This window comes from Myodes glareolus, chromosome 14 (genome assembly GCF_982192425.1).
Source record: "Myodes glareolus chromosome 14, mMyoGla1.1, whole genome shotgun sequence".
Lineage (NCBI taxonomy): Eukaryota > Metazoa > Chordata > Mammalia > Rodentia > Cricetidae > Myodes > Myodes glareolus.
In genome coordinates, this window is record NC_142039.1 from 21,491,487 (window position 1) to 21,515,455 (window position 23,969).

The 23,969-nt window shown below is 40.6% G+C and overlaps 1 protein-coding gene across 2 annotated transcripts in view; it reads right to left on the reverse strand.

Moving 5' to 3' along the window:
* The window catches only part of Taf3 (TATA-box binding protein associated factor 3), a 146,089-nt gene that overhangs the window by 26,617 nt on the left and 95,503 nt on the right, over window positions 1-23,969 (reverse strand). For both annotated transcript variants that reach the window (XM_048460909.3, XM_085699140.2), the window contains 2 exons: window positions 12,086-13,914; window positions 1,817-1,899 (listed from right to left, as the gene is read on the reverse strand). In XM_048460909.3, coding sequence (XP_048316866.1) covers window positions 1,817-1,899; window positions 12,086-13,914 — 1,912 coding nt within the window. The remainder of the gene's footprint in view (window positions 1-1,816; window positions 1,900-12,085; window positions 13,915-23,969) is intronic.

Genomic DNA, 23,969 nt, shown 5'->3' on the forward strand with positions numbered 1-23,969 from the left:
CTGTTCTCTTGGTCTCTTGGGCCTGGTGGCCTCTTTTGCTCTCCCTTGGTCTACCAGCCATATTCAGCCTGGACGCATCCCCCTGCCTGCTTTCTCCCTCATGTCTACAATAAAAATCTTCTTCATACATTAGAAGTAGTCATGTCCTCCTTTTATTTCATGTTTTCATTCCCTCTCAACCTTGGTGAGAGAAGCTTCTCTGTGAGGTGGGCAGCAGTCAGTGCAGAGACTGTTAACTGGTCACAGTGCTGAGAATAAGTGACCGACCCTAGGTGAGACATTAGAGTCCACACATCCTTCCCCGCCAAGGCTTATGGAGCACTGTGGAAGAAGTAAGGGAGCCGTGCTGTGAAAGGCTCTGTCCTGGAGATGGCAAGGCTGCTGCACTCTGAACTAACAACGGGTGTGGTCACTACACAGAGCATTCCAGTCACCACTCCAGCCTGATGAGGAGGGGCTCACTAGGCCTGCCCTGAGATGAGGAGCTATGGTCAGTTGATGGCTGCAGTGGGGTGGTAGAAGGGGTCTCTCTTTTTTTTTTTTTTTTGGTGGGTATGGCAGCCAGTCGTTCTGGCCTCTGTGGATGCCCCCCCCCCCCACGCATGTGCAAGCAGCAGTAACTGGACTGTGGGTTACTTAAACAAAACAAAACAAAAGGGAGGACATAAAGGTGGGAGGCTTGGAGAGTGGGTTCTATAAAGTATGTAAGGAATTGGGTTGTGTATGACCAAATTGCATTGTATCTATGTACTAAATTATCAAAGAATAAATAAAAGTGTTAAATAAAAATTTCAATAAAAAAGCTAAATTCCTAGTTGTTATTCCTTGAGCTACAGTCCTGCTATTTAGCCCCGGCTGGCTTTGAATTCTTGACTATCGTGCTTCGTTCTCCCATATGCTTTAACTTCAGACATGGACCACCATGCCCAGTACACATTCTGTTCCTTACTTAATAAATTCCTAAGTCTTCTTCTCACTTTTATGCAGAATCTGAGTGGCAACTGAAAGTCTTCTGCTTTCTCTCTAATCTCTGACTGTTTGCAAAGCAAACTGCTCCACTTTCACATACTAGGGAAAAAAATAATAAGTTATACTCATGAATTTCATTGAAATGCCACACACAGTGTGTTCTTCAGATCAAGTGTTTCAACATGGTTTGCAAAAGAGACTAACATTTCATACTGCATCAGGAGCCTATGAAAATACTGTAGGTCTTAACACTTCCTTAAAGGACGAATGAAAGAAAACACTTCCCTTAAAAAAAAGTGGGTCTCTGCAGGTACCCATACATACGTGATGTATATACATACAGGCAAAGTATGCATAAACATAAAATGTAAAAACTATATTAAAAAAGAAAGATTACCTGATAAGTTGATTTGTTAAACTTCGAACAAACAGTAAACAATGACTGACATTCCTCATTTTCTCCTAGACCAGCTGAATCTGCAGTCTCTGCCAGTGACAGATGATGTGTTCTTGAGATGCCTAACACTGTATTCATATGGGTGAAATGCAGCACTTCACCCACTCACTACACAACCTTTTATTTTCCAGGTAGTCAGGACCTCAGATACTATTCAGTAATACTGCCATATATTCACCTTTCAGAAAGAGAAAACAGTGTGGGGAGAGCATAGAACCCTGTATGCTAAGCAAAGAAAAAAAAAAGCTTTTATCTGGAAGAAGAAACCAATGAAAATTAGCAAGCTGTTCCTGGTACAGACTCTGTTCATACCTGGAAGTCTGGCAGTCCTAATCTATTAGGACAGCACAGAGAACGTAGGTCTCACCAATTCCCAATGCTCATACTTACATCTTGTCTTGGCCAGCACCAACTCGCAGAGTCAACCTGGGGATAACTGAACTTGGGGCTGGAATGATAGGCTCCACTTTTATCTGCGAAAATTAGTACATTAGTTAAAAAAAATTCTTCCTAAAATATTTCCTATCTCTTCCACTTCCCCACCCCAAAAACCTAATAAACACATTTGAAATACTAGATAAGAAGACAGGGTTGTGTATGTGTGTTGTGTGTAGATTTGAGTGTGGGAGGCCAGAGGTAGAAACGGGTGTCTTCCTCAACCATTCTCTGAGCTTTTTGAAGACAATACTCTCAATGAAGTGGAAACTTATCCATCAGGATGGGGAGGGCTGTCCAGTGAGATTCAGGGTTCCAAGTGCCTCTGTCTTGACCCCTATCAGTGTTGGGACTATACAAGTGCACACTACTGGTTCTCTGCTTTTACCTGTGCTCTGGGCATTGAACTCGGGTCCTTACCCTTGTACTGTATCAACTAAACAATCTTCTCAGCCCCTGTCCAGGTTTTGTCTGTTTGTTTGCTTTGTTTTGTTTTTTGAGACAGTGTTTCTTTATGCAACAGTCTTGGCTGTCCTGGAACTCACTCTGTAGACCAGGCTGGCTTCGAACTCAGAGATCCACCTGCCTCTGCCTCCACAGTGTTGGGATTAAAGGCTTCTGCCACCACTGCCTGGCTCAGTCCATGTTTTTTTAACAACTGAAGGCTATTTGACACATAACGTAGTCTATGAACCTTACATCACATTAATATAACAGTTGTTTCTGGCTTATTGGTTTGTGTTATTTCTCTAGCTTTACTGTACTGTTTTACACACACATACAACACAGGGACAGCACAGCATCTGATGGGATATCTATGTAACCACTAGAGTTTACTTACTTTTAAAGGTTTATTTATTTTTATTTTATATGCGTGAACATTTTGCCTGCATGTGTGTTTGTGTGCCACATGTGTGCCTGGTGCCTGTGGAGGTCAGGAGGGGACATCAGATCTCCTGGAACTGCAGTTACAGACAGTTGTGAGCTGCCTTGTGGGTGCTAAAAACCAAACCTGGGTCCTCTGGAAGAGGACCACTGAGCAGTCTTTCCAGCCCTATAACTTCCAGACAGAACATAACAAAAAAGGCTTACCATGAGATCTTCCCTATACAACAGCATACATTTATGGGCTTTGATGAATGCAAAACTCACCGTAAGTTTGTTTTATTATATCTGAAGTCTGAGTAACTTACTTAGAGCACTATGTAATTCTATTTTGGGCTCAATTAAAAATAAGACTTGAAACCTATATGTGTATGTGTGTGTGTCACAATTTCTATGATGACTATTGAAAATTAAGTTTAGGACTTCTAAAACATTTGAGCTATTAGTCAGAAAGAAAATATACAAATTTAATATGACATTGCAAGGTCACTTGAAAATTAGGTTATGTTTTTTTTTGTTTTGTTTTTGGGTTTTTTTGGGGGGGGGTTTCAAGACAGAATTTCTCTGTGTAACTTTGGAGCCTGTCCTGCAACTCACTCTGTAGACCAGGCTAGAACTCACAGAGATCTGCCTGCCTCTGCTTTCCAAGTGCTGGTATTAAAAGTGTGTGCCACTACTAACTGGTTGATAGTTAAGATCTTACCATATAATAAATGTTTTGAATAAACAACCAAATAAAATTTCTGTAGTCCCAAATTCTAATCTACATCAGAGTTTTTCCATGGTGACGGGACAGGTAATTTCTGGCAGTTCTTTGTGATTTCGGAATGGCCTAAGCACTGACAGATGTTTCACTTGTCTTGGAATACTGCAAGCCTGTATGTCACTGTTAACCCTGACAATTCTACAAACACTGATTTACACATTCAAAGCCCAAGAATGAAACAATAATGAAAACATGTGGTGGGCTGTAGGGGAATAAATAAAGTACCGTTCAAGGCATTTTATCATGCAGGTATTTGATATGGATCTTATCTACTACTTTCACACACACTCACACACACACACACACACACACACACACACACACACACACACACACACAGACTTACCCCTCTCGACCTAAAGTCCATTTACAAACCTATCATCACACAAGTCTGTCTGACTATTCTCTTGAACACTGCCTGGCACGTAGTGCATGCTCAATAAACATCTGTTGAATTAATGCTTATCTAAACATAGCGTCAACTCCCATCTCTCAGTGACTACATTACTCTTCCAGGATCAGTCCAAATCCAGCCTCTGGAGCACTAAATGACAGAAAGGGACATTTAGAAAACTTTGACTTCATGGATACCTTTAACACTATTAGTTTATTTGGACTCCCAGCTCATTCAAACACCACTGAAACCATGTCTGTTTCGTTTAGTTTTGTTTTTCAATGTCTACCACAGTGGCACGTAAATACTAAAGAAACACTAGACAGGCAGTGGTGGCGCACGCCTTTAATCCCAGCACTTGGGAAATAGAGGCAGGTGGATCTCTGTGAGTTAGAGGCCAGCATGGTCTACAAGAGGCTCCAAAGCAATACAGAAACCCTGTCTCAAAAAACCAAAAGCAAAAAAGCAAGCAAGCAAGCAAGCAAGCAAGCAAGACTGACTGACTTAAAGTCTGGGTATAAAACAGCAATTCCAAACCATCATTTCTTTCAAAACCCTGCCATGATTTCTTTATTGTTTTTGATCAACAATAAAGTAAAAATATTAAAGCCTGAGGTAGGTGAAATCTTTAAATTAACTAAAAATGTACAGACTTCTTTGTGCCCAAGAACGAAGTCCATCTCTTTTAGACTTTTTAAGAACCTTCTCCCTTCCTCAGAATAATTTACAGAACATCAAGCCTCTTGACTCTACTAGTTATCTCATGAAACTTTTAAATGTGCTAAATTCTTATCTTGAAAAAATTATCTTCCCTTCATCCTCTGGCTAACAACCTCATGTGTTTTTCAGCGTTTAACTTGCATCTTGTTATTCTCTTTATTGCCTCTGTGTTTTCAATTTTTTATTCATTATTTTAGAGAGAGGGTCTCACTATGTAGCCCTGGCTGGCACAGAACTTGCAACAGACACTAGGTTGGCCTTGAACCAACTCAAGAGATCTGCTCATCTGTGCTTCCCAAGTGCTGGAATAAAAGATCACTTGGCAAAGTTATTATTTTAAAAACAAGCCAGGCGGTGGTGGTGCATGCCTTTAATCCCAGTACTCGGGAGGCAGAGGCAGACGGATCTCTGTGAGTTTGAGACCAGCCTGGTCTACAAGAGCTAGTTCCAGGACAGGCTCCAAAGCTACAGAGAAACCCTGTCTCGGGAGGAAAAAAAAAAACCAAAAAAAACCCCCAAAACACAAAGTTGTTTCCCCCACCTTAAAAAAAAAAAAGTCTGCTAGTGAAGTTAGTAAAACTTTTATACACTGCACTGTGTTTGGCTCATTTCTTTTCTACGTGATAACTGTAACAGACTTGTCCAGCATTTTAAGGAATCACCCACTCTCACACACACACATCATCCACACTGTAGGTATGGAGGGCAGATTCTCCCCAAATAATGACCACTCTGAAACAATTCAACATTTGCTCAGGGTTGCAAAATTAGTAAATAAATTATGTAAATCCAAGGTTCCTGACACAAAATCACCTCTGGTTCCAGAATATAGTTCCTTGGCTCTTGGATACTCTTTGGGTCCTGGCATTATACACATCCTGAACAGAGCTGTTGACTTTCTTTACTAAGGTATCTCATGATAAGTGATAAATACCTGTATCCTTGCTGGGGTTAGTTATATGGTATTTTTTTCTTTATGGTAGGCCAGTGACTTCATATAAATTTGAGAATAACTTTGGTTTACCTTCATTTATTCATCTAAATAGCTATTTTTTGTTGCTGTCTTGAATGATCTGACAGGGACTGTGAACCAAAAGGTGGGCCATTTAAGAGTACTCTTAAAAGGTTAACTGAAGCAGGCATAATGGCACACGCCTTTAATCCCAGAGGCAGAGTGGACCTCTGCAAATTCAAGGCCAGTCAAGGATACAAAACAAAAACAAACAAACAAACAAACAACGTTAAACGGTAGGTAAAAAGTAAGCAAAGAAAAACAAGGATACAAGTCAGATTCAAAATAGTATGAATGTGTCTGGAAGGCAACAGGTATTACATTAACTGAATGAACTCATAAACGATTTTGCTACCTCAGCTCAAAGTTCATCTGTAATCACAATACTCAACATTGCCTAGCAAAAGAGAAAAGTACTAAGTACACTCTGAAGTCGACATGAACCCGGGCTATCTCCGGGAGCTAGGACAAACGGAGCTCTACATAGAAACTACAAAAACGCTTTAATTTTAGTCAAAAGGTTAAGTCATGTTTATCTTGAAAAACTGGAAATACAGAGAAAAAGGAGTGAGACCACTTTGCTCAAAGGTCTAACGTGGATGCTAATACTATAAAAAAAATTTCTAAATAAGACCTTTTCCCTGAATTTTTATGCTAATTCTATCTGAATGCTTATCAAATAAAAGCAAAGGTACTAACTACAAATTAAAAACAATTTCTCTCCTGAACTTTTATGGAAACAACAAACCAATGATAACAGTCACTATTCAATCACTTAAAAATATGACAAATGTCATTTTTTAATGGCACAAAGCCACATCCTGGGGCCAGGAGGAGCTTTTAAGGGTTAAAATAAAAGAACAGCATTTTGGAGTAATGCTGTGAATTGGGGCGAGCAGAAGAGCATTTACAGTGGATTACTAAGCTTCCCAAGTCACCAAAGAGGTAAAGTCCAGCAATATAAGACTCCTTTGTAGCTAACTAAAAATACATTGTCAGTGGATTTGTCCAGTTTTATGTATAAGCAATACTCCTTTCACCTGAGCTAACACTAGTAGTCATATAAGCCCCTTATTGCCATGTGCTGAATTTTTTTTTTTTTTTTTTTTTTTACTAATCTTCAAGGATTTAGCTTCTTTGCCACATACCTCAGGGCACCAACTGATAAAGCCCTAACTCTCCATTTTTCCAGGACACCAGCAGTGCGGCCTTGCAAAAAATGAAAATCGCTCAAGAGATTTAAAGGGGAAATTTATTTTTAAAATCCTGACTTGAAGCAAAGAGGTGGATTTTTAAAAAGCTTATCTCTAAAGAATCAGTTTAAATTTAAATTCTATCTTGGAACCCTTTCATGCATCCTAGCTTTAAAGTTTATCTTTTGACAGGGACTTTCTACAAAGGTAATGGGCAGCTTTGTCAATTTAATCTGTCCAAGTTTATTTATTTATTTATTTTTTTAAATGTTAAATTCCTTTTATTAAAAAAAAAAAAAGAGCAAAGAACCTTACCATCTATGTGCACTAGCTTGGGTAAATGAGGCTAGCAGGTACTAGCTTCGCTGTTCACCTGTGCAGGTGTGTTAGAAAACCCCAGCACACTTCCATGGAACCACTTTGCACTCTGGATGCTCAATGATGACTGGTAACCCCTTTGTTGTCCATCTTAGCAATTAAGTTCTTTACGTGAGTTCCTTTTTGAAACAGGCTAACAAAATGCCTATCAGCGATTTGAACCACCGGGAAGACAGTTCGCAGAGGCCAGGCTACTGATGAGTAGAGGGTGTCCAGTGTGAACAGCAAGCCTGATTCCTGTCTGAGCCCTTGCAGTGCATTCACAGGTGGCTGGGATGCAGCCTGCAGTAGCTGTCTACAAATTTAAACACATTCATCTGAATGTTTATGAAGAGGCCATGTTGAGAAACAAGGAGGGAACATTTCCCCCATTTTACATTTCCCCCATTTTACTGTAATTTACTTACTGCAATGCCTTCATTTCACTAGTTATGACAAGCAATGAGAGAAGACTAAAAATATGCTGCTTTAAGTTAGAAAGGAAGAAAGAAAAAATTCTTTTGCTGAAGGAACAAAAAACTAAGACTATTATTCTCTACAGTATTAAACTGTTTAATTCAACCAATGGTGATTTGGGGACAGATACTAAAGAACTTGAGGACAGATTAAAGAATCATTAAAGTGTTTACTATGTCTGATTACTAAAGTCATCAGGTTCTGAGATCATCACTGTCCTGTTTTTAAAAACGTGGAGTTAAATAGGAGCTCATAAGGTTTCTTCAAGGTCTGACACTTTATCAGCCCAGAGGCCACCTTACTCCTGATCCTCAGCCCTTTTTACCCTTCTTGTTCATTACTGTGTCCTAGACATGCCAGAATGGGGAGTGACTACCCTGAGCAGGCTGCCACAGTGGCAAGGACACAGGATTTGGGTAGACAGGTATAGCCAAGTCAGTCTTTGCTCACAGCTGCTGCATGTCACTCAAACATTTTAGAGTACGATTTTCTCAACTACAAAGTCAGCATGGCAATATCAAACCCACAAAACAGTTTGTAGATTAAATCATGGAATGGCCTGACACACAAGTATACTCTCAAGTGAGAGTGCTAATACTGCGCCTATCTAGGTCAGCCTATTCATAAAGAGCCAGTGTTAGCTCAAATAAAACAACTGATCAGCCAGAAGGTCAAAGTTTGGCATGTTCTTTATAATGTCTGTAAGTTTACCAGCATAAACAAATCTTTTTTTCCCCCTTCAAGACAGGGTTTCTCTTTAACTTTGGAGTCTGTCCTGGAACTAGCTCTTGTAGATCAAGCTGGCCTCGAACTCACAGAGATCCACCTGCCTCTGCCTCCTGAGTGCTAGGATTAAAGGCATGCACCATGACTGCCCAGCCTATAAACAAATTTTTATTATCCATGTATGAGCATTATTAGTTATTTGTAAGGCAATTCTAAACTGTCTGTTATCTGTATATTTTAAATAAAAAACTACTGTTTACTCAAGGTTTCTATGAAGGTGGCTTTTACAGTGAGTACTCTTTCAGAATGTATGAAAAAAAAATTGCTTTCTTCGTTTGTTTTGGGTCAAGGTCTCATGTGTCCCAGTTTGGCTTCAAATAGACTGTGAAAATGTGGTTGACCCTCAGCTTCTAATCCTCCTGCCTCTACTTATCAATTGCTAAGACTAAAGACCTGGGCTGCGATGCCTGACTTACGCAGTGCTGGAGATTAAATCCAGAGCTTTGAATACTAAACAGTCATTCTAAAGTAAGCTACACCTCCAGCATCCCCAAAACTGTTTTTAAACAGAAGCAACGGGTTGGAGTGATGCTGTCTTTTTCTAAAATGTACCATGAGGCAGGGACAGAGGGAAAGAAACAAAGGTCGCAAAAAGTAGGAGAGGATAGCTAGGCAGTAGTGGGGTTGGGATATTTACCAGATAACTGCCAAAGGCCCTTTGGGCCTAATTTGGGTCTATTTATCTCCAGATAGTAATGCTGTCCTTTTGGAGTAACATTCTACATCAAGACTATATTCAAATAAGAAGGCATTGAAATGCATAGTCAAAGACTATGGAACCAAGCTGTAAAAAAACTTTCTAAACAGGGAAAACAAATGCAGAGAGGATTATTATTACATTTACTTAATTCCAGGTGGGGTGGGGAGGGGGCACAGAGCACATAAGGAAGCCAGAGGACAGTTTGTGGGAGTTGGTTCTTTCTTTCAACAATGTGAATCCTGGGAATTGAATCAAGGCTGCCAGGCTTGGTGACAAACACATTACCTGCTGAGTGATCTTGTCAGTTCAAGTATGTCTAAAGAAAAACTTTCACATTTATTTATTTTGTACGTATGTGGGGATCCACAGGTGCCACGATATACATGAGGAAGAGGTCAGAGGCCAGCTTGTGGGAAGCAGTGTCTCTCCTTTTATCATGTGGATTCTGAGGATCAAAATCGGTTTGCCAGCAATTGTTGAGTCATCTAGTTTGCTTCACTACCTTTCTCTGACGATATGTGAGAAACTCTGCAGGCTATGTGTGGTTTTGCAGAAACTTGGGCAGATCCGTGTGTGGAATGTAGAGATGCTTTAGTGCTTACACTAGCCTTCAATCTCCACTACTATCATTGCCTTCCACAAGAGATGTTACCCCTTGTCTTTCTACTGCTACAAAAACGAAGCTGTAAAAGAATACTAGGAGAAGAAAGGATATCTGTAAGTCTACAGTAGCTGACTCTGATGCATTAACAGCTTGGTTAGCATGGCCCAATGAAGTTGCAAACTCTAAGTTTCTTTACTTTTATAGGGTAATTCAAAATGGATACTATTATTCCTGTAACAATCCTTGTTTACACAAATAACATTTACTACTTATAATGCCAGATATGTTCCTATTCACATTTTATACATCATTCTTATTTAATTTTCATATAAGCAATATGCCCAATTTCACAAAAGCCAAGATTTTAACTTAGTTCTAACTCTACAATTCGATTACTTATTTGCAAAATTCCTGTAAGATTTAAGTGACTTTGATAAATTTTTATATTTTGTCATTTCTCTGATCTTTAATCTATCAAAAATAAGAGAAGGCTTGAACCCATCTATTACGTGATAGTCTGTCTAGCTACTGGTAAGTGGGTCTCTGAGGGTTTTGTTTGGTTTTCCCCAGTGTTAGGTAGATCCTGAGCAAAGACATGGCCTGCTTATTATTATCAGCTTCATCTGTTGGGGCCTTCATTCAGATTCATAATGGCTGCTCAAACACTGTCACTGACTTCCCAAAGTCAAAGCGGTGCTAAATATAATGGCTCTATGTCAGACTGGCTGGGAGGTCAGCTGCTGTTACTCTAGGGGCATGACAGAACAGTGACTAATTACTGTCAGACAATTATCTCTAAAACACTGCAGAATGTGAAGACTGACTGTGCAATAAGGGGCACTCTCGTGGATATGTGATCCTCACCTGGGACAGGCCCTCTCCTAGGCTGCCTCTTGTTCCTGAATGTTGATAATACCTGCTGGATCTGCATCATAGGTGTATCAGCAGGGAGAAAAATGTGTGGAAGTGCTTTAAAACTTGACAAGTACCATGTTAAGATAATATAATAATAAAAGGATAACATAGCTGTAAAGACAGAAATAAGATATGCTGGAGAGATGGCTCAGTGGTCAAGAATACTGACTGCTTTTTCAAAGGAACTGAGTTTGGTTCCCAGCACCCAGGTTGGCTTACAACCATCTTTAGCTCCAGGGAATCTAATACCCTCTTCTCGTCTCCATGGATATCTGCATGCACGTACACAAACACATGCAGACAGACAGACATCTTGTAAAAAGAGAGGAGTTAGTGTGCTGTGTCTCATTAATTTGCCAATATCCAACTACTGACATTTCTTCACTCATAGCAAAAGCAAGGGGTCTAAACAAATTAATAGAATTAGGCAGAAAAATGTGGCTGTTGTTAGTCAAGTTAGCTTTTCCAGGTAAGTTTGAAGATAAAGACATTGTAACATTATTGGTACTGTATTTGCTATAGGTAGAAAAGTAGTTATTAAATGGAAAGAAGTTACTGTGAATTATTTTGCAGCCAAGTGCAAATAGAGATGATCATGTGTAGGTAGGAGTCTCTTAAGCTCTACAGATGGTCCTGAGTGTTGAGTGAATGTTTGCAACAATCTCAAGACCAAGAAGAAGAGCAGAGCTGTCTGAGCAGAAGCCATATCCTGTTACCACAGGACACAGCTCTTCCCTCCTATGAAACATCCCTGTTGTTTACACAGACTCCGCAAGTCTGATCTCCTCACTTGACAGACTAGATTTCTGTATGCAGAGTTACTTTTACCTACTGGCTGGTCCACCAGATCAGCAGAGAAGGAGTTTTGATATTAATATGGGAAATGGCAGGACTAAGAGAAGCTGCTCAAGTCCTACATGCAGCCTCCACCTGAAGTAATGCCTGAGTGGCTCTCTTAAAGGAAACAAAGACCATTATCTCTCTGTAGGCCTTCCTGTCCTCTTATAGAAGGAACACGGGTTTACGTGTCTCAGGAAAATGGATGTTTTTGGGTACCCAAGAATTGGTATAAGACATTATATAGTAGACTTGATACTGAACAAAAATAATATTCACTTTAGGATTAGTGCATGTGTGTGTGTGCGTGTGTGCGTATGTGTGTGTTTTAACTGCTAGAGATCAGTTTAGTAAATATGTAGTTTGTAACTTGTGATTAGATTCTTAGATTTTTAGCATCTGATGTGTGTGGGGCTTAGTTACAAAATTAATGATCTTTGTGATAGAATTATAAATAAAATGTCACTTAACTGCCCCTGAATTTATAGCCAAACCACAGATACAACTCCTGGCTTAGTTTACCTGCATTTTGCACTAGGACCTTGTTCAGACAGTGCCAAAAATGATAGCCAGCTTACTTTTTCATGCTTGTGTTTCTCCTTCTCTTTCTCTCTCTTCTCTCTCTCCCTTTTCTCTTTCTCCCTCTCCCTCTCTTTCTTCTCCTTTTCCTTCTCCTTCTCTTTCTTCTTCTTCTTTTCCTTTTTGTCCTTTTTTCTTTCTTTCTCCTTGGGCTTCTCCTTTTCCTCAAACAGCTTTTCTGGGAGCATTGGTGACAAGGCAGGCAGCATGGATGGCGGGACCCTCACTGCAGCGGAAGGGCTGAACAAAGGCAGTGCCATTTCTTTAGGGGGTAACACCAGTTGCATTGGAGGGGCCTTTATCTTGTCTTCTCTGCTTCTTTCTTTAAGCTTTTCCCTTTCTCTCTTCTCTTTATCTCGTTTGCCTCGTTCTCGGTCTTTCTTCTTATCCTTATGCTTCTCTTTTTCCTTCCTCACAATTCCATCTTTCAATCGCACTTTCGGATCAATGTCTTCAAATTCTCTGACTTTAAACTTATAAGGATCGGAATCTTCATCTTTCATAAACTCCTTCCATGGGTACTTGATCTCCTTGGCAGCTTCCTTTTCCTTCTCCCTCTCTCTCATTTTATCCTTCTCTTTGCTTCTTTCTTTGTTTCTCTCCTTTTCCCTCTCCCTATCTTTTTGTTTCTCTTTCTTTTTCAACTTAGTCTTCAGTTCTTTTTTCAACTTCTTCTTTACATCTACAGATGAAGGTAGCTTGGCTTTCTCCTCATAACCCTTGTGCAGAGGTTCGGGAGTGGGAGGAGAAATGGAGGGAGAAGAGATATACGGGAAGGCGGGAGGCATGTTAGAAGGGGCTCCTAGTTTTGCCTTCCGTACCACCTCATCAATTGAGGCATCCATTGTCCATGAGTTATCGGAACTTGAAGTTCCGCCAGAAAGAGGCAGAGGAGTAGACCCAGACTTGGTGAAGTTATTGGAAGAAGTGGAAGCTTTTGGAGTGGTGCACTCTGAACCTGAAATCCTCTTAGGACTTGTAAAAGTGTCTACTTCAGATTCCGATCCAGAAGAAAACTCAAAAGGATCTGGCTCCCGCTCTGCACAGGCACGTGCAATCACAGCATCGATGGAATCATCAATGGTTTTGTCTGTCACCACAGCCTTCTTCGGCTGCATTTCCATGTTCAGTTTACCAATTTCTGGGGGAGTCTGTGTTGGCTTTATAGGGAGGGTTTCTTTAACAGTTTTTTCAACCACCATAGCTGAAGGGGTTCTATTTGGCGTTTCAGGTCTGGCAGGGGGTTGGGGTGCAGGAGTTATAATCTTGGGGCTCTTAGGACTCTTGGGGCTCTTAGAACGTCCAGGTGATTTCTTTTCTTTGGGGATGGTTTTTGGTGACCGAATAGGACTTCCAAGCCGTGCTGGTGATAGGGTAGTTTTGGGAGATTTAGTCTTCTGTCCTGGAGAGCTAGCTTTAGTCTTTGTTTTTGGTGTAAATGACTTTGTTTCTAATGGCTTTGCAGTTGGTAGTTGTGACTTTGCAAATGGAGCCAGCATTGGGGGCTCTGGTGATGGAGGAGCTAGATCTGTACTATCCTGGACATGCACAGGAGAAAGCATTGGTGGGATCTTCTGTGGATTTATTGAACTGAGAGGTTCTCGTGCTTCCAACAGAACATCCAGGGAATCCCCTTTGGTGCTCAGGAGTCGTGGGCGCTTCATGGTGGGCATTTCTTCCACCTCAGGACTGTCCAGTGGCCTCTTACCCAAGAAATTCTCATCATTGATGACTTCCTCCTCCTCCATTTCATCATCTTCTTCCAAGGGCACTTGCATGGCTTCTGCTGATGTGCCCCCATCAGTGGGCACCTGCTCCTCTTCTTCCTCTGGTAATAGAAGAAAGGGGCATTATTAGAATGGAGCAGAGAGTAACCAACACTACTTCTTTGACCGAAGAAATGGAGTCTACAGGGAGTGCTCCTGGGTCTTCCCACCCTGGGCTTATTGTTCTTTTAAAAGTAGCAACGGAAGACCAGCTTCCTAAATTCATTTCCTAATCTGACAGAATACTGACTATTTCTACAGTCTTCTCATGCTTTCTCCAATACCCCCATGCCCCTCAAAAACAGAGATCAGTTTTCATGACTGCTAATCTCAGAAATGATGGAAAGGCATACTCTTAAAAGACCTGTGTGTGCATGCATCTTTATATGTGCATACTTGTTTGTGGAGGTCAGAGGTTGACACAGGTGCCTCTGTCAGTTGCTTTCCACACTACTCTCTGAGACAGTGTCTCTAACCAAATATGGATATTACACATCCAGGAAGACATGGGTTATCGTAGATTGCATTCAGGTCCTTATACTTTTGTGGGAAGCATTTTACTAAGACTTCTTCCCAGTCTTTTGTAAAAAAAAGAAAAAAAACACCTGTAATAAATGTTAGTTCTTTGTACACAACTCTCATCATAGGTACACTCCTTGGAGGGCGGCAAGGTGCAATGTAACCCATATGGCTCAGACATCTGAAACTTTGCTTTAGCTAGAGTTCTGGCCCTACGGAGTGAGGGGTCTTAGGCAATTTCAACCTCCTTGAGCCTGTCTCCTGGCTTTCAGAAGGAGCTGATGCACTTGCCCTGCCTATTTGCCTGAGTTGAGTTCTTATAAGATCAGATTATATATTTTTGTGCATATTAATTAAGTATATAAAACATGATGATAAAGGCAAACTTTAGGGTCTAAAGCAGTACATATGTATAGCATATAGGAAAGTAATTAGTACTACAGACAAAGTGCTATAGGATTTCAAAGCAGAAGAGGGCAACTTGCTGTCAACAGGGAAGACTTCAAGAATAATACAGTGATCGGAACATTGCTAGGAGTACCAGTCCAGGAAGAACAGTTAGTTGGCAAAGAGGAGGACTTAAGACACTGAAAGTACATAAGAGTCATGGAATAATGTGTCTGGAAAGTGAGAAGTAAAATGGGAACAAAAGAACGTTGAGCAAAGTTGTATTCACGTCACAGAAGTCAGAAGACATCTGCTAGTACAGACTGGAATATGTGTAAGATTATATATGATGAATAGATTGCAGAGAGACAGACACCAAAAGAAGAGGACATATGTAGTTAAGATGGAAGAAGAGACTAGACTAGAAAAAAGTAAGCAAATAGGAAGCAGGAGAGATAAATGAATTCTTAATACAGTGAACAGACTGCTGCAGGCTCAGGTATAAGCTGAAGGGTTCAAACACAAATTCAAGGCTTCATGGAATAATCAGTGTCATCATTCCATCATTATCAGAAAGAAGAATGAAGTCTTGGGGAACCTTTAGCCAGCAGTGTTGACTGAGCAAATAAAAGTACACTGAAGTTCCAAAACCCAGACCTGGATGCGAGATGCTTTTGTTGATAACTAAAAAAATAATGGATGAGTGGGATAAAATATGAAGGGCTGATTCAGAATTTTGAGGACTGCCTCTATGTGAAGACAAAAGGAACAATGAAATACATGGATGATCGGGTGTCAAAGAGCTCAAAGCATCAAGAAATTCTGAAAAGAAAGTTTAGGGCAAGAGACAGAGCTCAGTGGGTAAAGGTCCTTGCCATCGAGACCGATGTGAGCTAGAGTCTTGGGGTCCACATGATGGAAGGAGAGAACTCACGTCACGGGTCATCCTCTGATCTCCACATGCATACTGTGGTGCACACACACACATAAACAAACGAGTCAAGTGGTGACGGTGCACACCTGTAATCCCAGCAATCAGGAGGCAGAGACAGGCGGATCTCTGTGCATTTGAGGCTGGCCTGGTCTACAGAGTGAGTTCCAGGACAGCCAAAACTGTTACACAGAGAAATCCTGTCTCAAAAAACAAAAACAAACAAAAACCCCAAGTGAAAAAACATTTAAAGGTTTTTGTTTTAACAAAAGGAAGTCCAGTGAATACAGTCAATGCTTGTCAAGAAGTCAGTGAGAATGAAGGCAAGTCAGGCTACAAAAGCATTCAGGGGTGAATGGGTAAGGCAATACAGTGAAAATACTCTATAATCTATAAAAACACACAATTTCAACATAATTATTGCTACACTTGACAAAGTCACTGTCATCTCTCCAGTAAACATGGGAACATGGGAGTCTTTTCAGACCATTTTTTTTCTTCTTTGGGGGGGCCCACTTTCCTTCTTATCTCAACTTCTGAGTACATCGCTTTTGGGTTCAACTATATTCTGGTTACACACACAACAAAGACAGCCAAGAGTATTTCCTTCCTGGTCCTTCAAATAAAGGTTTGCTGTGCCAGACCTTCAATGTTCGGAGCATCTAAACAGTGCCTTCCCTCCCTTTACTTATGAAAATGTCTGGACAGATTTCAAATGTGCTAAATTACTAGGAGGTAAACCTGTGAAGAACCAGAAAGATCATTTAGGATAGTTTCCAAGGGAATGAAAGTCTTAGAGTATTTATTAGTGGGCTGGAGATGCAGCTCTGTTGGTAGAATTCTTTCTTAGAATACATGAAACCTGAATTGGATCCCCAGCGATGCATGAACCAGCAACGGACAGTGGGTGCCTGGGAAAAAAGGTGCAATGACAGTCAAGCCAACTGTACTCCATTTCAACATTCTATCTTTAGAATTACACACCTGTAATTCTAGCATTTGTGAGGTGGAGGGAGGAGGGTCAGAAATGGGGCCTATTGGAAGGTCTTTAAATCATGGAAGGGTACCCCCTATAAAGGGAATGTGGATTCTGGTCTCTCTTTATTTTCTGCTTTTGTTTCCTGGGTCATGACGTCAGCAGGTTTGTTCTTCTGTGTGCTCCCACCATGATGTATTGCTGTGCAAAGACTGAAAGCAAGAGTCAACCAATCAAGAGAAACCTCTAAAATCGTGAGCCACAAAAAGCTTCTCTTTATATGTCCATCACCTTGGCATTTGCTACAGTGATGGAAAGATGACAGACACATCTGGAATGCTTCTGCAGCAGCAGTGAAAAAGAAAATAGTAGGAAACAATATGGATGACTGAGGACAAAAATCTCTTAAATCACACAAAATGAAAAAAATACAATCAGCAGCAATGTCCATCTTTTTAAAATCACAAATGTTGATGGGGGCAGGACAGTAAAACTTCACTGTGACTTTTCTTCATTGACAGCATAAATAATCCACACTCCCTACATTTCTCTGAGGAATAATGAAAAAAACATGCTTCCTTAGCAAACTTCTCAAACAAAAACAAAACAAGGCAATAAGGTCTGAACACACCGCAAGGATTTGAGGATGTTAATTCTAAGCTATGATAAATATTGACTTAGAACAAAATATCGTTTTAACTAGAACAGTAAATGCCTTTAAAGAAACACTGTAATCTAAAAAGCTAGTACACATTAGGAAAAAGAGGAAATTGTTTGCACATGGCATGAAAGCTTTTTATCTCATTAACTACACAGATGCATGCCACTTTAACTTCAGTGGCGTGTTCTCAAACCAGGCAGAAAACACACTTCTATTTTTAAACTTTAACTAAAAGGACAATAAAATGCTACCCACATATATCTCTAGCCACTTCATTATGTCTTTGGATAAAGGCTGCATCTTTAAAATGCTGCTGTCAAATATTCTTATGACAGTGAAGCTAACAAAAGAAGAGAGCCTACTTTTAGGGTCAAAAAGATTGAGAAGATGGCACATAACTGAAACAATCTGATGGAATGGTGAGGGCTCGACGGGTCTGAACACAGGGTACTGCTAAGAAAGCTGGGTTCGGGGGAAGGGGGGACAGATGACCAGTAAGTAAGAGGGAGATGGACAGTGAGTGCCTGGAAAAAAAGGAGGTGCAGTGACAGTCAAACCAACTGAAACTTATTTCAACATTCTAACCTTTAGTCTGAGGTTAAAAAAATTTTAATTACATCTATACCATGGCATATAATATTTTAAACTGTCCTGTCTATAACCAAAATCAGAATCCTTAAAACAATGTGTATAAATGAGCTTGTATATATTTTTTTAAAAACCTACTTACTTAAAAATACTAGCAAAGACAAGACAATTAGGCAATGACAATTTATAGAGCACAGTCAATTAATGACACGATAAATTAGCAGTAGTGAAGATGTGTTCTAAATACCTACACACACTGACCTGTAAAAAAGCCTCATTCCACTAACATTCTGCACAATAAAAAACTAAAATGCGATATAAGCAAGCCAACCTGAAATGACACCTAGCATTATAAATGGCCTAATCTATATGTTAATACTGTTGTATCACATAACTGCAGCAAGACTAAGATAACAATATGACTTTGGGGTTTCTATGGCTACATCCTGGCTAACGGGCCTGAAAGGGCTGGCTGCTGACACCACACAAGCATTCCGAGTGCTTCTTTTTGGTTATTTATGATATGATTTATGATAACGACAACATCTCCTATTTTCTTTCCTCCTCAGATACAATAAATTGCTATCGTTAATCACCCTTCTCCGTTCAACTTGGATTACAATAGCATAATAGGTCCAGCTATGGTAATACAGTGGATTTTTTTTTACAAGAAATAAATATAAGTAGATCTCTTCAGACGATGTCAGTATCTCTAATATTTCAATCATCTTCCTTTAAGTATTTCAGAATAAATGTTGCTACAACTAAGATCCCATATCCAGAATATAACCCTTGGTGTGAATCGAGTTTATAATCAAGCACCACACACTCACAATTCACCATTGTTAAAATTTTCTTAAATTTGTCATACAGGAAGGCTGCCCACAGGGCAGTTTTTCCAAGACAAACAACGGCAGTTGCTTCTTCCCTGAATTGACAGAGCCTATCTTACTGCTGTTCCTCAGCCCTACAAGACAAACTAGTTGTTTGCCTATCAGAAAGCAAACTAGTAGAGAAAGAATAGCCACCCTGCCATCACACAGACATGGGTCAACGCCCCTACCTGTCACTGGTTGTGCGACTGCCTCATCTTTCTGAAGTACTTACTTTTCTGACAGTGTTCATGGAAAGCAGCACCTATGCAGTTTCTGAGTAACAGTAGGACAAAGTACATAAAACACAAAACCAGCTGGCACTCTGGAGGCTGGCCCTCTTGCCTGCCGGATGGTGAGAACAGTAGAGCCAAAGCATTAGACATGGAAGGGAGGCCACAGATCACCAACTGACCACAACTATGTGAGTTGGTCTAGCCATGTCCAGTCAATTTAACGGTTGAGCCAACCCAGCTTAAGTGTCAAATTAAAACACTGTGAGAAATAGCTTTTCTGTTTTAATACACTAAATTCTCAGATTCAATTCAGCAACATTTTAACTATGTATTCCCATGTACATACTGTCATTACTTCACCATTTGTGACAAATACTGTTCCTAAGGAAAATACAGAATTAAGTTCCTGTGAATCTCTGGTCATGTTTTCATCAAATGATCAATGTATAATCTTGTCGTATGTACGTGCCTTCCTTTCCTTTGCCGCTTCCCTCTTCTCTTTCCTGCTGATGGAACTCAATGCCATCCTTCTTCCTCAGGCCCCTGAGTGGTGGCATACATAAGCACAGTCAGCTATGTGCAGTCCTGTTTAACCACACTTGATTTAATATATATTGATGACTAACACTGAAGCCTTGGTTAACACACGTATAAGTTTGTCTTCACAGAAACTTATTCTGTCTACACATATTTTCTGTAAGGCATATCCCAGTCTTTTGTGCTTAAGGGCAGTAGGCAGCATACAGAACTCTGTTAGGGGCCATAAGGTTTTGCACAGAACACGAAAAGAGCACTTGTTCCATGAGAACAGACAGGAAAGCCAATAGCAGCTTAGAAATCAGAGTGACAGGTAAGACAATTTTTAAAATTAATTATTTTATTTGTATGGGTGTTTTGATAGCCTGTATGCCTGTGCCTTATGCCCATAGAGGCCAGAAGAAGATGTCAGACCCTCAACATTGGAGCTATAAATGGTTGTGAGCACCCACATAGGTGTTGGCAATCAATTCTGGGTCCTCTAAAAGAGTAGCCTGTGTTCTTAGTCACCGCTGAGCCATCTCTTCAGCCCTGTAAGTCAATTTTGTTTTTTGTTTTTGTTTGTTACCATCTTGCATGTACTCAAATCCTGGGAATGACATGAGTATTCTGGGATTAAAAGTGCCTATAATGAGTAGGCAAATCCATGGAAACAGAATTTATAAGTACAGATCAGTTGTTTGCTATATGAATATGACTTTGTTATCACCAAGCACGTGTATGGACTACTGATTTAAAGTAAAGCATCTTACTCAAAAGTAATTGCATTTCCCATAAGCATTTCATGGCAAGAAAAAAAGCAAGCTAGATACAATTTTTCTGTTGCTATGATAAAGCAATTCTAACAAAAGCACCTGAGGAAAAAGGCTTGATTTTCGTTTACAGTTCCAGGGTCCAGTCATGATGTGGGGAGTCAGAGCATCTGGAGCTTGAAACAGCTGGTCACATGGACACGGTCACAAGAAGAAAGTAATGAATACAAGCATGCTAGTGATCAGCTCTCTTTAAACTCTTACCCAGTCCAGGATCCTCTGCTTGGGGATGGGACCATCCATAGAGGGTGGGTATTCTTGTTTTAATTAACATAATCAAGATAGTCCCCAACAGGCATATCTAGAAACCTGTCTGTTACGTGACTGTAGGTTTTCCCTAGTTGAAAATTGAAACTAACCACCACACACTTAATAGTAACATACTTGGCTTAGATGTTTCTCCGAATTCAAACTGGGATACATTTTAGATTAAGTCACAGAATAGTCATACACAGAGCACTCTGCTCAAACGATATGACAACCCCCCCCAACCCGTGTCAAGTTTCTGGAACATGGTGAGGCCTTTCATGTTGTTTTCCTCCTGAAAGAACATTCTTCTCTCAGTTGAGACTGCTTCTCTCTCCCACTCTGCAAAGCTCAAGCTTGGCACTGTCTTTTCAGTGTACTTCCTAGTCATTCTAAGACTCTGGAGAAACAATTACACCTGTTTGATCATTAATGCCACTTTTGCCTCTTTTTCCAACTAAGACTCAGAGAAACAGGAACAAAGTCACTGTCAGCTGTTAATCATGGTAAGAATTAAAAATGGTCCCAATTGATGTTGGTCTAACTTATTTTTCCATCTTACGAGGACTCACAACTGTTAAGTGTTCAGGAGAAGCCACACTTTGGGTTTTGAGACTTGATCTTTCCCAAGCAAGTAATCTTTGCTAAGAGGCTTCTGCTATTTAAAAGCAAGTCTACCAATGCAAGACTCTGATCTCAAAGATTTACTAGGAAAGCAGAGGCAACAAATAAACACCAAGGATCATTCACCGTGATTAAGAGCTAGGACGCCAATAAAATAGGGCAATGCCTGTGGAGAGGGACAAGCTGGTGAGAGGATCATCAAAGAAGTGATGCCAACGCTGTCACCAGACAGAGGGAAATGTGACCCTGGGTGATACTAGCACAGACATGCTAGGGAAGAAAAAGAGGGAGAAAGTCATGCTGTGGTGTCAGCTTTGGCGGGGCCTATGTAGAAGAGAAGGGGCCTGCCCAAGTTACCCAGAAAGTACGACTGGGCAACAAGGAGCCACTGTCAGCATCCAGAGTTCAGTGAGACTGGAAGAAGGGAAATGAGCAGGGAAGAGGGCAGAGGAAGTGGAAAGCGGATCTTTACGTGCTCGCTTCTTAATAAACAAGGGAAACTATTAGATAAGACACCCACCCGTGTGACAGTTTCAGCAGAGGAGCTCAAGACAACTGGTCAGACTGAACAACTACAGCCAGCTGGAAGAACATTATCAGACGATGTGACATAGACACAGACTCACTAAGCAAGGAGCAGCCAACTACCGCAATGTGAGGCAAGGGACCTATGGTCCTTTATTATTATTATTGTTGTTGTTGCTGTTGCTGTTGCTGTTGTTGTTTTACTTGAGACAGGATTTCTCTATAGTTTTGGAGCCTGTCCTGGAACTAGCTCTTGTAGACCACGCTGGCCTCAAACTCACAGAGATCCATCTGCCTCTGCCTCCTGAGTGCTGGGATTAAAAGTGTGTGCCACCACTGCTCAGTACTGCAGTCCTCTTAAGCTAGAAGCTGGAGGCCAGGGCACCTGAGAACCCCCCTGGCAAGAGGCTATTTATCTCAGGGACTAAGCCTCATCAGTAAAACCATAGCTACATCGACGCTTCCTGCCACTATATATTGTCACCCACATATGTCTGTACTGCTACTGAGTCAAACACTGTCTCAATGACCTTGACAAAATTTGGAGAAAAACAAAAACAAAAAACCCCAACAACTCAAGACGTGGGGCTTTAAAGCTATTTTAGAATTAACTCTGAATAATTGTCCCACAATATGAGTTTCTTGATTAATTGCTTAAGATAAGGCTTCCTTGCCTCTGTAGCCTCCAGTGGCTCCCTCTAGTTCCCATAATCACTTTTGTCTCATTCTTCTAAGCCCTGGAAGGCTAAGAGAAAAAATCAGAGATATACCAATTCCATCACTTAAGGATTAGCTGAAAGATAACCCTCTGAATTCCATGCCTGACCACTACGTGAGTGATTATTCAGTAACTACCACACATCTGAGAGACACACTTATTATTCTCATCCTGCTTCAGAAGAAAAAGTTATAAACACTATATTCTTTAATATTGCAAATTGCCATGCGGGTTACGTGAGGAAAATGAGCACTAATTTCTTTTTTTTTTTTTTTTGCTGCATTTTGCTTTTCTGATTTTTTTGGTAAACAGAAAGCAAAAGCTAAAATGAAAATAATTAGTCTTTTGAAGGTATTACTAACTAGAAAATTAGGACTCTATTTTTGACTAGATTTATGTCTTACAAAGCAAATCTCTGCATAATTTAATAGAAAATTGGCAGGAATAGGTCTTCCTTCTAATTTCAACAAAATTAGCATTCAGCTACCTGAAATTTTGGCAGTGATCCAGTATGTTTATCTAAAGCAGTAAGTAGAAAATAAAATTGACAATTGTGCCTAAACAAGTTAGTTTCTCTCTCAAATACAAAAGCATACTTGCAAGCACATGCATGCACGTGCACACACACACACACAAATTTTAAAAAATGAATGAAATTTTCAAAAGTATATTTTATGAATGGATTAACAATTTTTCATTCTTCCTATTACACATATCAACTGCAGACAGAGAAAGAAAACCCCTGCCTTCAATGCACAGAGAACTCTATTGTAATAGTTTGAACAAGAAATGCCCCTTTCTGGCCCTTGTGTTGAACGTGTGGCGTCTGCTGGCGGTAGTATTGTGGAAGGTGGTGTAGACTTTAGGAGGCCCAAGGGTCGTGCCTTTGAACCCTCTTCCTTCCTCTCAGTCTACTATCTGTTGTGGGTGAGAAGCCTCTGCTCCACACGCCTGCTAGCACATGAACTACCCTGGACCAGAGCTTCAGGAACTGCGAACTAACACAAACAATGCCGCTTTACAATGTCCATGGCAGGCATCCTGTCACAGGATAAAACTAACGCCGAAAACTGGCACTAGAGAAGTTTCATTGTCACTGCAACTAAACTTAGTCACAAAGTTCTTAAGCCTTTGGAAGTGGGCTGGAGGGGAAATCTGGAAGGGTTTGGATCAATAAACACAGAAGATCAGGATGCCAACAGAGATGAGAGCAGTAGACTGGTCACGAGGCTTTAGGTGGGAACTGGAGTAGAATTCACCTCACATTTTGGCAAAGTATTTGTCTATTTCATCTGTGTCCTGGCACTCTGAGGGAGACTGAGTTTGAAGTGTTGCACCCACTTGTCTGGTCCGTGGAGCAGTTACTGAGCTGCTTTAGCCAGGCTTACAGGAACGACTGGGACAGACAACAGCGCAGAAACAGCTGCAGCTCTTTCAGAAAGGCCCGAGCAATGGCTAAAGAGGAGACCAGCGCTGTTAAGAAGC